This window comes from Sarcophilus harrisii, chromosome 5 (genome assembly GCF_902635505.1).
Source record: "Sarcophilus harrisii chromosome 5, mSarHar1.11, whole genome shotgun sequence".
In the NCBI taxonomy this organism is placed as follows: domain Eukaryota; kingdom Metazoa; phylum Chordata; class Mammalia; order Dasyuromorphia; family Dasyuridae; genus Sarcophilus; species Sarcophilus harrisii.
The window spans coordinates 43,897,711-43,912,744 of NC_045430.1; the positions used below are offsets into that span (position 1 = coordinate 43,897,711).

The 15,034-nt window shown below is 33.0% G+C and overlaps 1 protein-coding gene across 2 annotated transcripts in view; it reads left to right on the forward strand.

Moving 5' to 3' along the window:
* The window catches only part of SLC6A15 (solute carrier family 6 member 15), a 100,953-nt gene extending 94,998 nt beyond the window's left edge, over positions 1-5,955 (forward strand). For both annotated transcript variants that reach the window (XM_012550496.3, XM_012550495.2), the window contains exons 10-12: positions 1,738-1,897; positions 3,578-3,740; positions 4,608-5,955. In XM_012550496.3, the coding sequence (XP_012405950.1) occupies positions 1,738-1,897; positions 3,578-3,740; positions 4,608-4,979 (695 nt within the window). In that variant the 3' untranslated portion in view covers positions 4,980-5,955. The remainder of the gene's footprint in view (positions 1-1,737; positions 1,898-3,577; positions 3,741-4,607) is intronic.
* The last annotated feature ends 9,079 nt before the right edge of the window (positions 5,956-15,034 follow it).

Genomic DNA, 15,034 nt, shown 5'->3' on the forward strand with positions numbered 1-15,034 from the left:
TTCAATTTACATTCAGTCTCCAAAGTTCTCTCTCTAGATGTAGATGTTTTGAATCATTTTATTATGAAAAGAGCTAAGTCTGTCATGTTGATTATCATGTAATCTTGCTATTATTATTAATAATGTTCTACTGGTTCTGCTCATTTCACTCAGTATCAGTTCATGTAAATCCATCTAGGCTTTTCTGAAATCAGCCTGCTTATCATTTCTTATAGAACTACAATATTCCATTACATTTATATGCATAACTTACTTAGCCATTCCCCAATTAATGAACATCCACTCAATTTCCACTTCCTTACCATCACAAAAAGAGCTGCTACAAATGTTTTTTGCACATGTGGGTTTTCCCCCTTAATGACATTGCTGGATCAAAGAGTAGTCATTTCTTCTTAAAAAAAAAAAGTTTTATTGTTCATATGCTTGATGACCAACACTTTACTCAGGTCCCTGAGGCTGAGTTATCTCTAGCAAGCCATCCCAATCATAAATGGCTTTAAGTGCTGATCTGGTGATCAATGAATGTTTGTGGTAGCCAGTTCAGTTCAGTTCAGTTCAGAGAGTCCACAAAATGATGCTATATTTCTGCCCATAATAGCTCAGGGAAGCTATAATCTGTTGAGACATAAAGGAATTATCATTTGTTTCAACAGAGGTGATCCCCACAGAGAAAATCTCTATGTACAATTCTACAAGAAATCATAAACAATTCTATAAGAAAAGCAAGAATAAAACCAGTGGTATTTTTTAATGTAATGGGCATTAAAATGTTTTTAAGTAGCCATAAAGTGCAGGATAGTCAATGTTAAGCAGTGTATGAACTCTCAAGACATACAGCAAATTTTCATTTAAGATTTAAACCAGTGCAGGATAGTCAATGTTAAGCAATGTATGAACTCTCAAGACATACAGCAAATTTTCATTTAAGATTTAAACCAGTGCAGGATAGTCAATGTTAAGCAATGTATGAACTCTCAAGACATACAGCAAATTTTCATTTAAGATTTAAACCAACTAGATGAGATCAAAATATAAATTTGGTCTTTTTTAAATCATCAATTTAGGTATATACAGAATATTGGTGCCCAGCAGTCAGTCCCTCATTCTGACTGGTTGGAAGACATCATGTAAAAAAAAAATTCTACTATAACAGACAGGACATGATTGGTTACAGATTTCACAGTCAACTAGGAGTATAAAATCAGTCTATTGGCTTATTTAAACAAAGGTCAAAGTAAACACCAGTTTAAAAGAAAAATGAGATTACCAAATTTCTTTTCATTAATTATTCTATAAATGAATGGAAAGACACTTATCAAGTACATGCTTTGAGATAAATCACTGGGATATACTAATAAACTATTTTAAGGTGTTTATATTCTTAAAGGATGAGACAACACATTAAAAGAATTACTATTTCCAGGGAAGAGTTTTTTTTTTTTTTTTTTTTTTTTTTTTTTAGAAAATCACAGGTATACAGAATACAGCCATAGACGAGTGGATTCGACTTTCCATGAACAATGGGTGTACCAGCACTAGATGGTGGTTGGAATAGTATAAAGGCAAATATTTTGCCAGGGTGAAAAGTAAATAATGGCTAGAGAGAGGATACATATAGTGAGCCTTGGGAAACACTAATCAAAACAGTATGGGCCATTATTAATAATTTTCATTGATTATTTTTAAGCACCAAACTCAAGCATTAACTTATTTTCCTTGTTTGCTCTTTTTCTCCAGTTGCATGTTGTCTTCTAGCATTTTTACTTGGTCTGATATTTGTGCAACGTTCTGGAAATTATTTTGTCTCAATGTTTGATGATTATTCTGCTACCTTGCCTCTATTGGCTGTGGTCATTTTGGAAAATATTGCTGTGTCGGTGGTTTATGGAATAGACAAGTAAGTTTCAAGATAATCTACTTTATTACTTTTTTTAAATCTTGAAAGACTCATGGACCACATTTCTATCATCAGGAAAAAAACTGGGCTATTGTGGAAATGACAGGAATCTTTAAAATAAAATGATAGGTTCTCCTAATAGTAGAGACTTCTTTTAATGCTTATGTTCTCAAAGATTATACCAGTAGAACATCCAAGTTACTGTCCAACCCTAACAAATAGAAAAGTTTTTAGTATGAGCTCCTGGTCTCTCTCTGTCTCTCTCTGTCTGTCTGTCTCTGTCTGTCTGTCTGCCTTTCTCTCTGTCTGTCTGTCTCTCATTCTCTCTTTCTTATCTCTCTCATTCTATTCTGTCTGTCTGTCTGTCTCTCTCCATCTACCTTTCTTTCTCCTTGCCTTTCTCTCCCTCCCCCATTTCTACCCTTCTTATGCATATCTCTCAAGTTACTCTATATTTCTAATAAGATTCTACTTGGGCTACTTATTTAATTGGACTTTTCTTTATAGGTCTTAAGTTACAAGGAAACTTGACACATGATGTGACATTTGTTGCAGTGTAGCACTTCTTTGATACCTTTACACCATTATAGAATGAATGGTTCCTTTCACACAAATTGACCATTCAGACCCTTAAGACCTTTTAATTGTATAAAAATGTTAGTTTCTGTATGGACATTTTCCTAAAAACACAGAAAACTTTCTTCACCTTTATACCATTATAGAATGAATTGTTCCTTTCACACAAACAAACCATTCATACCTTTAAGACCCTTTTAATTGAATAAAATGTTAGCTTCTGGATGGACATATGTTGGACATTTTGCTGAAAACACAGAAAACTTGCTTCAACAAAATTCCTAAATAAAATAGATGATTCAAGATGACTTGGAGTAGAGTCAGTGGCTCAGATCTGATACAGTGCTTTCTTGGGGGAATGAACAAGATGTTTAGGATTATCCTCAGTGGAACCCCAACTGCTTTGATTTTCTTGCACTGAGTATGCCTTTAAATTTTCTTTGATACTTTATTGTTATAGAAGTTTATATTGACTGCAGGTGGTTATTGCAGTTATCTCTTTTTCATCACTTGAATTGTTGCTCCAAAGAAACTAATACAGAATCAGCACATTTATCTCAGTAGTCATTTGTTGCATTTAGCATAGCATTTGACCTAGAATAAGTAAGTACCCAATAAATGTTTGAGTAACTGTTGACTATTGACTCTGGATAAAATCTAGAATTTCATCAGTAAGAAGAGCTTCTTTGAGGAAACCCCTTCCACCAATGTACTATCATTAAAGGTTTCTGACATTAGAATCTTTAAGAGATTCCTGGGACAATGTGAAGTTGTGACTTATCTAGGATCCTTATTTAGCAGGGGTCAAATTTTAATCAAAATTTTATTGACTTTGAGACTAGCCCTGCATCACTGTGTCTTGCCATTGTGACTTACTAAATGAAAAAACCAACCTCTGTCTTAGCAAGAACAAAGACTATAGGGTAATTTCAAAGGCTTTCATATATAAGATCAATAAAATTAATGCAGAAAATGCCAGTGCTCTTCTCCTAAGAAAAGTGGTATTGGATTTATTTTTAAGAATATCCCAGATTATTCATTGGCTGGAATTGCTTACCCAAAGAAGACTGGAAAGGATCTTTTTTATTATTTGTTGTTTTTTAGGTTCATGGACGATCTGAAGAATATGCTGGGCTTTGCTCCTTACAGATATTACTACTATATGTGGAAATATGTGTCTCCTCTAGTGCTATTTATATTAATGATCGCCAGCATGGTTCAAATTCTATTAAGTCCACCTGGTTATAATGCATGGATAAAAGAGAAGGTAAAGACACTGAATTTCATTTTAAACAAAATCCATGAATGAAATCTATCAATTCTAATACTCTTAAGTATTGTTTTCTGCATATCCTATGCAAAATGGAGTCCTCTTTTATGTAAAGTTCTTGAAAATTGTTTTCTTATCCTTCAGATCTGTAAAATCTAATTTGGCTATTTGGTTATTGCTCTATTTCTTTCCTCAGTAATATTAACTGATAGCTATTTTTCAATATTAATAAAATAGAATGTAAGAATCATTTTGTCTTTCTAGAAAACTTACGTAGCAAAATTTTGGGAATATTTTAGCCTAAGTACATTTAATGGGCCAAGATATCTGTGTTCTAGAAGTTTACATTAGATGTCTATGAATAAATATAAATATGTATATTTATAATTTATAATATGTATTATATAGTCATTATAATCAGTCTCTTATTGCTATGACTATAGTGAAATCTGTACTTATTACAGATTTTCCAGAAAGTACAAGATAAAATATATGTTTTTCTGACTATCTAGAGAATTCTAGCAATGACCAATAAAAACAATCTGGATAATTCAGAGCCTTCCTTTCCCATCAATCTTTTCTTCAACTGTAAAATAATTCAGGTAATGTCTTTTCCATGGACAATTTGAATAATGGGACTTTATAGCTGGCAGCCACATTTTCTCAAGTGATAAAGGAAAAGTGTGCTCCAAAAAAGCAAAATCTAAAATTTTCTATGTATATACATCTGTTTTCTATAAGTCACTAGTCCAATATACAAATGTTTATATCATTGGGGTAAAATTATATCCATTGTTTATAGCTATGTTTTAGTGGAAAATAAGCATTATATAAGTTATCTTCCTTTATTTTGTTTTCATTCAGGCCATTGAAAAATTTTTGCACTTTCCACCTTGGGGCCTGGCCCTCTGTATATGTCTGATGGTAATGGCAATACTTCCTGTCCCGATTGTCTTCATTGTTCGCTACTTCAAACCTCTTGAGGACAATTCTGTCAATTTAGCATCTGTGAGCTATACGAAAGGACGGATCATTAAAGAACCTTCTAATTTGGAAGGAGATAATGACAGCCTCATTCACGGAAAGATAGCAAGTGAGGTGCCTTCTCCAAATATGAGTAATAATATTTATCGAAAGCCAAATGGTTCTCCAACTCGTGACACAGCTCCCAATGGACGGTATGGAATAGGGTACTTAATGGCAGACATGCCCAAAATGCCAGAATCTGACTTGTAGCTTGAGAACAAAACAAAACAAACAAAAAAACAACTCACCTTTTATTTAATTTTTGTCACTGAACATTGGCTCTGTTAAGAGAAGCAACAGAGGTGTCACTTATCAGAGTGCGATCTCAGGTGTTCCATGTCTCCAATCTTTAATCCCAACAGTACATGATACAGTCAACCGGAGCAACCCCTTTGGGTTCTTTGGTTTACATTTGCACTGAAGGGATTATTAACAAATCTTTCTAATGACCTAGTTTCTTCATATTATCAAAGTTTTTTTTTTTAAATTCTCTCAATTGTATTTTAAAATATTTCTATCTTTAAAGAACAGGTGTTACCTCAGTTTGTAATAATAACTGGATTTAATAATATTGATAGTTCACAAATAATGTACCTTAAAAAAATCATCCTTTTGCCTTCAGGGTAAATCCCCAGTATTCAAACAAGCTCCTAAGCTGTTCATTAAGTTTGTGTATCTTTGCACAGCTCTATAGGTATATTATGTAGATAAGGGTGTACTTATTTTGTTAGATGTTGAGGGATATAGGCAATTTGCTTGAAGAAACCTGCAAAATATTTTCTTATGTGATAGATAGTTGTATAAAACAGTAGCATCAGAAAAACAAGGCAACACTAATACAAGCTAGATTCCTGGGTCCACTCGGGACTGTATGAGTTGTAGCTGTATATTTTGTGTAAAAATTTGCTTTTTTTCAGTGTGAAAATGATGTAAGAGTGAGTCACTCAAGACTCTTTAAGGATTGTGCAAATAATTTTGCATTTTTTTCTATTCCGTGTGCCTAAAATCTTACTTGATATTTATTGTGGTTCCAAGATTATCAATAGTATATTTATATCAATATACTTCTAATGTATATATATATATATATATTATTAGTAGTAGTACTCTATGTACTGGTTTGATAACTCAAAAGCAAGATGGTCTTTAGTAAATTTTTGTTTTGTTCATTTTTTGAAAAAAGAAATCCTTGTGTATGTACTTTTTATTTTGTTTGATTTGGTTTTGAGTCAATAAATTTGTCAAAAATTGTATGGCATTCCATTTGAATCTACAAATAAAGAACATGACAAAAATGGTTGACTTTTTTTTTTTTTTAAGAATCATTTTCTTTGGACCCATGAGTAGTTGGTGATAAGAAATAGTGAATGCACATCATAGTTTTAAAATTACTTCATTATGCTAAATTTGGGAATTTCAACAAAGCCTAAATAGGGTAGGTCAATAAAATTATTTGTTTTCTTTAGATTGTGAGTGGGGTGGGGGGAAGAAATAGAATATCTGAATGAGCTCAAATAAATCTTTTGCCAAGCTTGCAACCCTATAAAAGTTCTCTACTTTGAATCTATTGACATTTTATCTCTCTTAGGTTGATTTTATAACATTTCACAAAATAACACCTTTTTAAAAAAATCCTAAAACAATTCTGTCTTCTTAAAAAGTCTTCCTTTATAATCTCCAGTACTGAGATCTCCAGTGTTCTTATTTCAATTATTGCTAAAACATATTCCATTTTACCATAGAAGGAAGGTATTATTTTATTTCAGGTTGCTTTTCTCTCTCAGTAGTATGAATTCCCATTTGTGCTGGAAGGGTAAAGGGGGTGGTGGTGGGGATATTGGTGCAAATGAATAGGCTACTTGTAATGGCTCAAAATGTGCTATAGTAGAGAGAAAATTGGCTTCAGAGCCAGCAATATCTAAATTTATGTCAAGCCTTTGAAACATACTAATATACTGGGCAAGTCACTTAATTTCTCTAATGTTAAATATGTTTCAGGGAAGATGCTGACCTACATTGCTTGAGCCAGTATCCTCATCTAGAACTTCCATGTGCCAGTGAAATTACAAGTTTAATCTCCTTATTCATGTTTTTTTAAAAAACGGGTTTAGCATTCTCTCTCTCTCTCTCTCTCTCTGTCTCTCTCTCTGTCTCTCCTTCCTTTCCTCTTTCCCTCCCTCCCTCTCTCCCTAATACCTCTAGAAAACCATCCCTTATAATTTTTTTTTCTCCATGGTCTCTCACCCCACTACAAAAGACTTGGGCAGGGAAAGCATCTTTTCATACCATCAGGACAAAACTTGTTCTTTTTCATTTTATAACATTTAGTGCTAATTATTTTGTGGTAATTGTTTTTTCCTTTTACATTACTATAATCATTCTGAATATTTTTAATTGGCTCTAATTATATTAATTCAGGCAATTCTGTGCTTTTCTATATTCATCATGTCCTCTGCTTATTGTTTAGAAAAGAACCATTTAAACATATGGCCAGAACATAGATATGCCATCTAGTTGAATTCTTTCATTTTGATAGTGATGGAGTTGAAACTCAGAGATTTAATGATTTATGGTCACTACAAAATTTAGAATTGAACCTAAGCTCTCTGATTTCTGCTGTACTATATTGTCTCTTGAATTGATCTATCCCCTTCTCAAATACTTATTCATCATTGGGAAGAACCAAAATTAGTGAAAACTATATCTCAGCAATAATTTAAATTCATGACTCTTGGTAATGGAAATCCTTAACGGTTTCTTTTCTATACTGATAACATTAAACATTACCCTTAACCCTTTGCCCTCACATTTTTTATCAGTGTTCACAGGCAACACTGCTTCTGTATCTTACCCATTTTGATTTTGTTGACAGTTCTGAATTCTTTCTTTGTTATCTGCACGGCTCAAATTTCCACCAAGTCATTCATTTATTATCTGTCTGTCTTGGTATGAAAATACATTAATATTAGAACTAGTTCTCATGTTTACCTAATTGACCAATTCAACATACAGTGGATAAATCTCCAGTTTAAATTATTGCTTGAGACATATATTATTTTAAATATCTTATTTAGATATTTTACTTAACCTTTTTAGGTTTGAATTCTGATATAGTACAGTTATAGACTGATTCACTGACTTATTTATGCTTAAAAGGGAAGAAAGACTTTTTATATTTTAGAAGTCTAATTTTTATGGTAATTTTTTTGAACATCATTAAACAATTTTTGTTAATATTTGTATTAATAATAATGTGTTTGGTGAGCACTATTAAACATAGCTATAATGGGAATAAATCACTCCACCCATTTCAGCACACCAAAATCTTCTGAATAGTTTTCTCGGGCTCCACTTGTCCATATGGAAAAGATCCTCAACATTTTTGTAGTATGGACAGTGTGCAAAATGAATGTAAAAGTGTATTTCTATAGCACTCTTTGGTTTTCTAAAAATTTTTCTCCTAACAACCTTTTGAAGAAGAATACAAAAAGACTAAGTCATCTCCACTGACCAGCCGAAGAAACTGAGAGAAAATATAAATGACTTAACCAGGGTTACATAATTAATAAGGATCAGAACTATGACTTAAATCTGGGTCTAACTCCAAGAACAATGTTTTTTTTCCCTATTGATTTAGAAGTATGAATGAATACACAAATTTTATTTTTATTTTATTTTAAATAGGTTTTTATTTTCAAAATATATGCAAAGATAATTTTCTTTAAAAATTATTTTCAAAATATAACATGGATAATTTTTGATATTCACTCCTGTAAGAGCCTATTTTCTATTTTTTTCCTCTTCCTTCTCCACCCTCCTCCAGTAGGCAAGCAATCCAATATATGTTAAACATATGCAGTTCCTCTATACATATTTCCATAAATATGCTGCACACAAAATATCAAATCCAAAAGGAAAAAACAAATAAGAAAACAAAATGCAAACAACAACAGAAAGAGTGAAAAATGCTATGTTGTGATCTACATTCAGTTCCCACTGTCCTCTCTCTGGGTGTAGATGATTCTCTTCATCACAAAATCTTTGGAACTGGCCTAAATAATCTCATTGTTGACAAGAGTCACATCCATCAGAAGTGATCATTGTAAAATCTTGCTTTTGCCATATACAGTCATCTCCTAGTTCTGCTCATTTCACTTAGCATCAGTTCATGTAAGCCTCTCCAAGCCTCTCTGTAATCATCCTGCTGGTCATTTCTTATAGAACAATAATATTCCATAACATTCATATATACCATAACTTATTCTGCCATTCTCCAACTGATGGACATCCACTCAGTTTCCAGTTTCTTGCCACTACAAAAAGGCTGTCACAAACATTTTTGCACATTTGGGTCCCTTTCCTTCCTTTAAGAAGATGTCTTTGGGATATAAGCCCAGTAGAAACACTGCTGGAACAAAGGGTGTGCACAGTTTGACAACTTTTTGAGCATAATTCAAAAGTGCTCTCCAGAATAGTTGGGTCCATTCACAGTTCCACCAACAATGTATTAGTCCCAGTTTTCCCACATCCCCTCCAACATTCATTAATTATCTTTTCCTGTCATCTTAGCCAGTCTGAGAACTGTATAGTAGTACCTCAGAGTTGTCTTAATTTGCATTTCTCTGATCAGTAATAATTTGGAGCATAGGGGCAGCTAAGTGGTACAGTAGATACAGTGCTAGACATGCAGTTAGGAACAATGACACTACTTGTGTGATCCTGAGCAAGTCACTTAGTCCTGTTTTCCTTAGTTTCTTCATCTGTAAAATGAGCCAGAGGAAACTACTCCAATATCTTTGCTAGGAAAACCCCAAATATGGTTACAGAAGCGAACAATGACAAACACAAGTCATAGATTGTAAGAGCTTTAAAAAATAACAAAGTGGTTCTGTTGGAGAGTTGAGTTTTGAAGTTAGTAAGTCAAGAGTTCAAATATAGTCTCAGCTAGTGTGTGACATGAGGGGTAAGTCATTCCATTTCCTGATCTGGAAAAGTGGATTAATATGAACTCACCTACTTTCCCAGGTTACAAAGATCAAATGAGATGATTTTGTAAAATGCTTTGCATTCATTAGAACACTACATAAATGCCAGTTGATTAAATTTAGTGATCATCTTGGGTATTTTTTTCCTTTTTTTTAGTACCATAGAATTCTTTGGCAGTCTTATGAAACTTATGGACCCCATTCTTAGAATCATGTTAATTAAAAGAAATGCTTAATTTCATTTAGAAATTAGTGTTATTTTCCCCTCAAACTCATGAAAATCCCAGGTTAATAACCCTTGATATAATCTAAATTTTTCATTTTAATAAGGAGCTAGAGACCTTAGACTTCAGTAGTAGTAGTAATAATAATAAAAACTTTGGGGACAGCTTGTGGTACAGAATGGATAGAACCTGATTTGGAGTCAGGAAGGCCTGAATTCAAACACTTACCAGTTGTGTGATGCTGAACAAGTCACTTCACCTCTGTCATCTCAGCTTTCCTCTTACAAATCAGGAAAAAGATGATTCCAAGGCCCAATCTGAGGTCCAGGTAGAATCAAAGAGCAGTACCAGCAGCTACTGAGCCTAACAGTAAGTTGTCATTGAGTAGGAATCAAGTCATAATGTAGCATATCACGTAGGTAGAGATATGGGGCAGACCTAACTCTGGCAGTTATTTAGAGGTCCTGGCCGCCCTCATCTTTCTAAAGTTTGTATGGTAGCCAAAGTGCAAAGGCAATGGGGCAGGTATGTTGCTGGCTCCAGGCACTTGTAGGAGGGGGAAGCTTTTGGTTAGGTGTACCAGGTCAGAGGGGAGAGCTGAAGGGAAGATAGAGGCACTATCCTCCACCATTCAGAGTGCTTGTACTAATACTGCTCATTAAAAAAAAAATGAATTGGCAAAGAACCCCCCAACAACAGAAACTTACTGTGGGAATAGGGAAGACTGGGGTTCATCTTCAGAGGAGGACAAGGAAGTAAAAAAAAAAAAAAAAGCTTATACCTCAAAGAATAAAGTTAAATGGCTCCCTGCCCAGAGAAAATTTTATAGAATTCAAAAAAGACTTTTAAAAACAACAACAACAAATATATACCCAATAAAAACTCAGAAAAACAAGATTAGGGGGAAAAAGTTTTCCAACTAGAAAAGAGATACAGAATATTTTTCTTTTATTAAGCTTTTTATTTTCAAAATCCATGAATTTTCACCATTCACCCTTGTAAAAAACCTTGTGTTCCAATTTTTTTCTCCTTCCCTTTCTCCCACCATCTCCCCTAGATGGCAAATAATTCAATATATGTTAAACATAAGCAGTTTTTCTATGCATATTTACACAATTGTCTTGCTACACACAAAAAAAAATCAGATCAAAAAGGAAAAGAGAAAACAAAATGTAAACGACAAAAAAAGTGAAGATACTATGTTGTGATCTACACGCAGTCCTCATAGTCTTCTTTCTGGGTGCAGATGACTCTTTTCATCACAAGACCATTGGGAATTACCTGAATTACCTTGCTATTGAAAAGAACTTCATCCATTTGAATTGATTATCAGATATACAGAATCTTATAGATTAAAATAATTCTTTGAAAATTAGAATTGGGCAAAGGGAAGCTAGTGGAGCTATAAGAAACCAAGGAATAACAAAACAATATAATGAACACAAAGAATAGAATGTGAAACATAACAACAGATATGGAGAACAGAAGAAAAAAAAGAAAATATAAGAATAATTGACCTACCTGAAAGCTATGACCTAAAAAACCTTGATACAAAATGCAAAAAATAATCCAAAAAAATTATCTTGAAGTGATAGAATGTGAGGGCAAAGTTAAAAAAAAAAGACAAAATCTACTATTCACCACCTCAGAGAGATCCTTTGTGAAATACACATAGGAATATCATTGCCAAATTTTGAAACCTTCAGATCAAAGGGAGAAGTTCTCAAAAAACAAGAAAAAAATAACTTAAATATTCTGGAGCTACAATTATAATTGTGAAAGCTTATTAGTAGTCACAATAAATGAAGGCAAGTCCTGGAAAAATAGAACTAGGCACTAGGCTTTTGGCCAAAAATGTAATATCCAGCAAAATAAAGGACATTCAAAAAACTTGCAGATTTTCAGGACTTTCACCCAAGCCCAAAGTCAATAGAAAATTTAACATATAAGAGCCTATATCCAAGATTAATTTCAAGGAACTTAACATGGACAAATTATTTGTTTTTCACATGGAAATATATACCATATGTTTAAGATTGACACTAGTAATTGGGTAGCTGAAAAAGATTTCTGTGAATGAAGTCCAGAGGAAGAATAGACAGAGGTATTATTAGTGGGGGACTAGGGCAACACCACTTATATAGCATGAAAGGTATAGTACCATTCAAAATCTATGAAGAAATAAGAAGTGGGGGATTGATGGAGGGGCATGCAAAAGGTAGGGAAAGAAAAGGGAAAGATCCATGAATGGGGGGAGTTTGTCATGGCAAGGCAAGTTAAACAGCAGAATTAGAGAAGAAAAGTTAGCACAGATAGTGTATGTGTCTATATGTAGAAAAATATACATGTCACTCTATGTATGTGTATATAGATATATGTATATGTGTGTGTCTGTAGATGAGTGTGAATGTATATGTATATGTGTGTGCGTACGATGTGTGTACACATGGTATATATATATATATATGTGTGTGTGTGTGTGTGTATGTATATAAATATATCTATGCTTAATTATATAGCCTGCTAAGGGGAAGTGGGGGGGATGAAAGGAGAAAAAAAAGAACAAAGTTAAAAAGTGTGCATCAGAGAACAAAAGAATAACTTACAAGGAAGCAAAGAAAAGATGGACATTCATGGATATAATTTCTTTGACTATTATATATCCTTAAACTGGAAATTTATGTATTTTGAATTTGATGTTCTGTTAGGCACAATGTTCTCTATTATCTTCTTTTGTTTTATATCCTTTTCTGTTTTTTTTTCTGTTCTGTTTTTTAAAAATAGAAAATATTAAAAAAAATAAAATTGTCTCAGCTTTTTGAAAAAGAAAGTATAGATAAGAAGCAGCATTGCGGCAGAGTATTGTGGTTTGGAAAGCTATAGGAATGTTGAATGGATTCACAGAAGAGCAGATTAGCTCATCTTTTGGATTAGAAGTAGTAGATTTGATTTGATTGTTACTCACGAACCAAAAAAGAATGAAGGTTTTAAATGTGGGAGTTTATGTGAAGCACTCAACAATTAGAATAGTAGTATTTCAGTGTCAAAGGTCTCTGGGTAATAGTCTAGTGACAAGTAGGCTGGTGAGATGCCTGGGAATTGAAATGAAACAACGTTGGAGTCTTAGATGCAGTGGCAGCTTATTGGCACAGTGGATAGAACTCTAGATAAGAGTTAGTAAAGACTGAGCTGAAAACCAGTTTACTGGCTGTATGACCCAGGACAAGTCACTTTATCTCTTATGAAATTTCCTCATTCAAAAAAATGGGGATAATAAGACCTATTTCCCAGGGTGATGGTGGTTGTAAGAAAAAAATGAGATAGTATTTGTAATGCACTATGCAAATCTAAAAACACTATGCAAATTCTAGCTAAAATAACAGCTGCAATTATTATCATTTTTATGATGATAATGATTGTGTTAGAAGCCATGTCATCAACTTTCCATCAGCCAGTTGTGAAAAAATAGCTTTATCAAAAAAAAAAAAAAAAAAAAAACCAAACCAAACATTCTTTGTGTTGTACCATGCTCATTCTATAGAGTGTGGCTTAAAAAAAAATGCAAACCACATGAATAAGAGACTTTTTCTTTTTTGGAAAGTTCATCATAGTTGTCTTTGCTCTTTATATTTAAAACGTCACCAGGATATTTTTTTTCTTTTTAAGATCTAATAACTTCTGGCTTAGATGATTATCAGTAAACTTTGGAACCACATGCTGCTCATTTGTAGTACTACAGCAGAAAACAGAACAATATCCTCCCTATGATTGTAGCAATCCAAGGTGCTATTGCATTTTCTCTGAATCTATTTTGATTTTAAGAGTAAATTCAATCTCAATGTCAAGAACATAAAGGTCCAGAGGCAACGGTGGAGAACATAATTTTTTCCTGGGGAAAACTATTACAAATCCTTGGGAAAATACATTGCCTTAGAATCTTTAAACAAATTCCCGTAAAAAGCAGAAGAGCAGAATGATATTCTCAGTGATATCCATGTTCTGAAATAATTACAACAATCTTAAGGCAGTCAAACATGGCAACAAAATTGGGCTTCCCATAGTGGTTGACCTTCCTGAGAGCATCTCCTTGTTATAATAAGAAAAACAGCACAGAGAAACATGAAGATTTCCTTTCATCAGTGACAGTCAATAGTCAAATAGAATCTGACTTGGGACATATAGTCACTCTATTGAAATTTTTATTGGAAAAGTGTTTTTTTCTTTTCCTTTTAGCCAAAGACAAAAAAAAGCCCACAATTATTCCTAGTTGTTAATCACAGAATATTGCTATGGAGACATTGAGAAATGGGAAACAGGTATTAAATAACTGGAATTAGATTACCTAGACTTTAAATCTACCACTTAACTGTTTTATTCTGAATAAGTCACTTAATTGCTTTGTTTTTTCATCAAAATATGGGGTTCTTGAACTCTAGTTCTGATTTTAGCAACTAAAGATAATAATCCATGTTAGATAATTCAACTTTGAACCCTTAATGTTGGATTTTCTAATTAGGGTATTGATACTAGTTGGTTTAGTAATTGATTGAAGCCAAGTGAATGCCTCAACAATTATTAAAAATGATGTGACTCCCAAAGTAAACTTTCTACATAGACAAAATTAACAGGATAATTATTCAACATTCTGTTGGTAGTGACAGAACATCCTAGATTTGTTTGTTTATTTTGCATAAAATATATTTAAAGTAGTTGTAAACTTTTTCACCTGTATAAGAGGGATATATTATTTCCTCCAACTCATAAACAATTGAAGTATTATCTGAAAGAATTAAATGTAAAAAAAAAGTGAAATGAAAAGTTATTAGCCAAATTCTACTAATTGTAGTCATCTGACTACAGATCTTGGCACCATAATTTGCCTGGAAAGAGATGAATAACAAACTAGATATAAATTCTGATCATAGTTGAATAAAGTAGCTTATGTTGAAAAATGTCCAAGCAAATAAATTATGTGGAATCGATAACCAATTTTATCATTACATCCTGACTCTCAAGAGGCAGGTCAAATAGTTTTTTTTTTTCTCTAGGCCAAAGT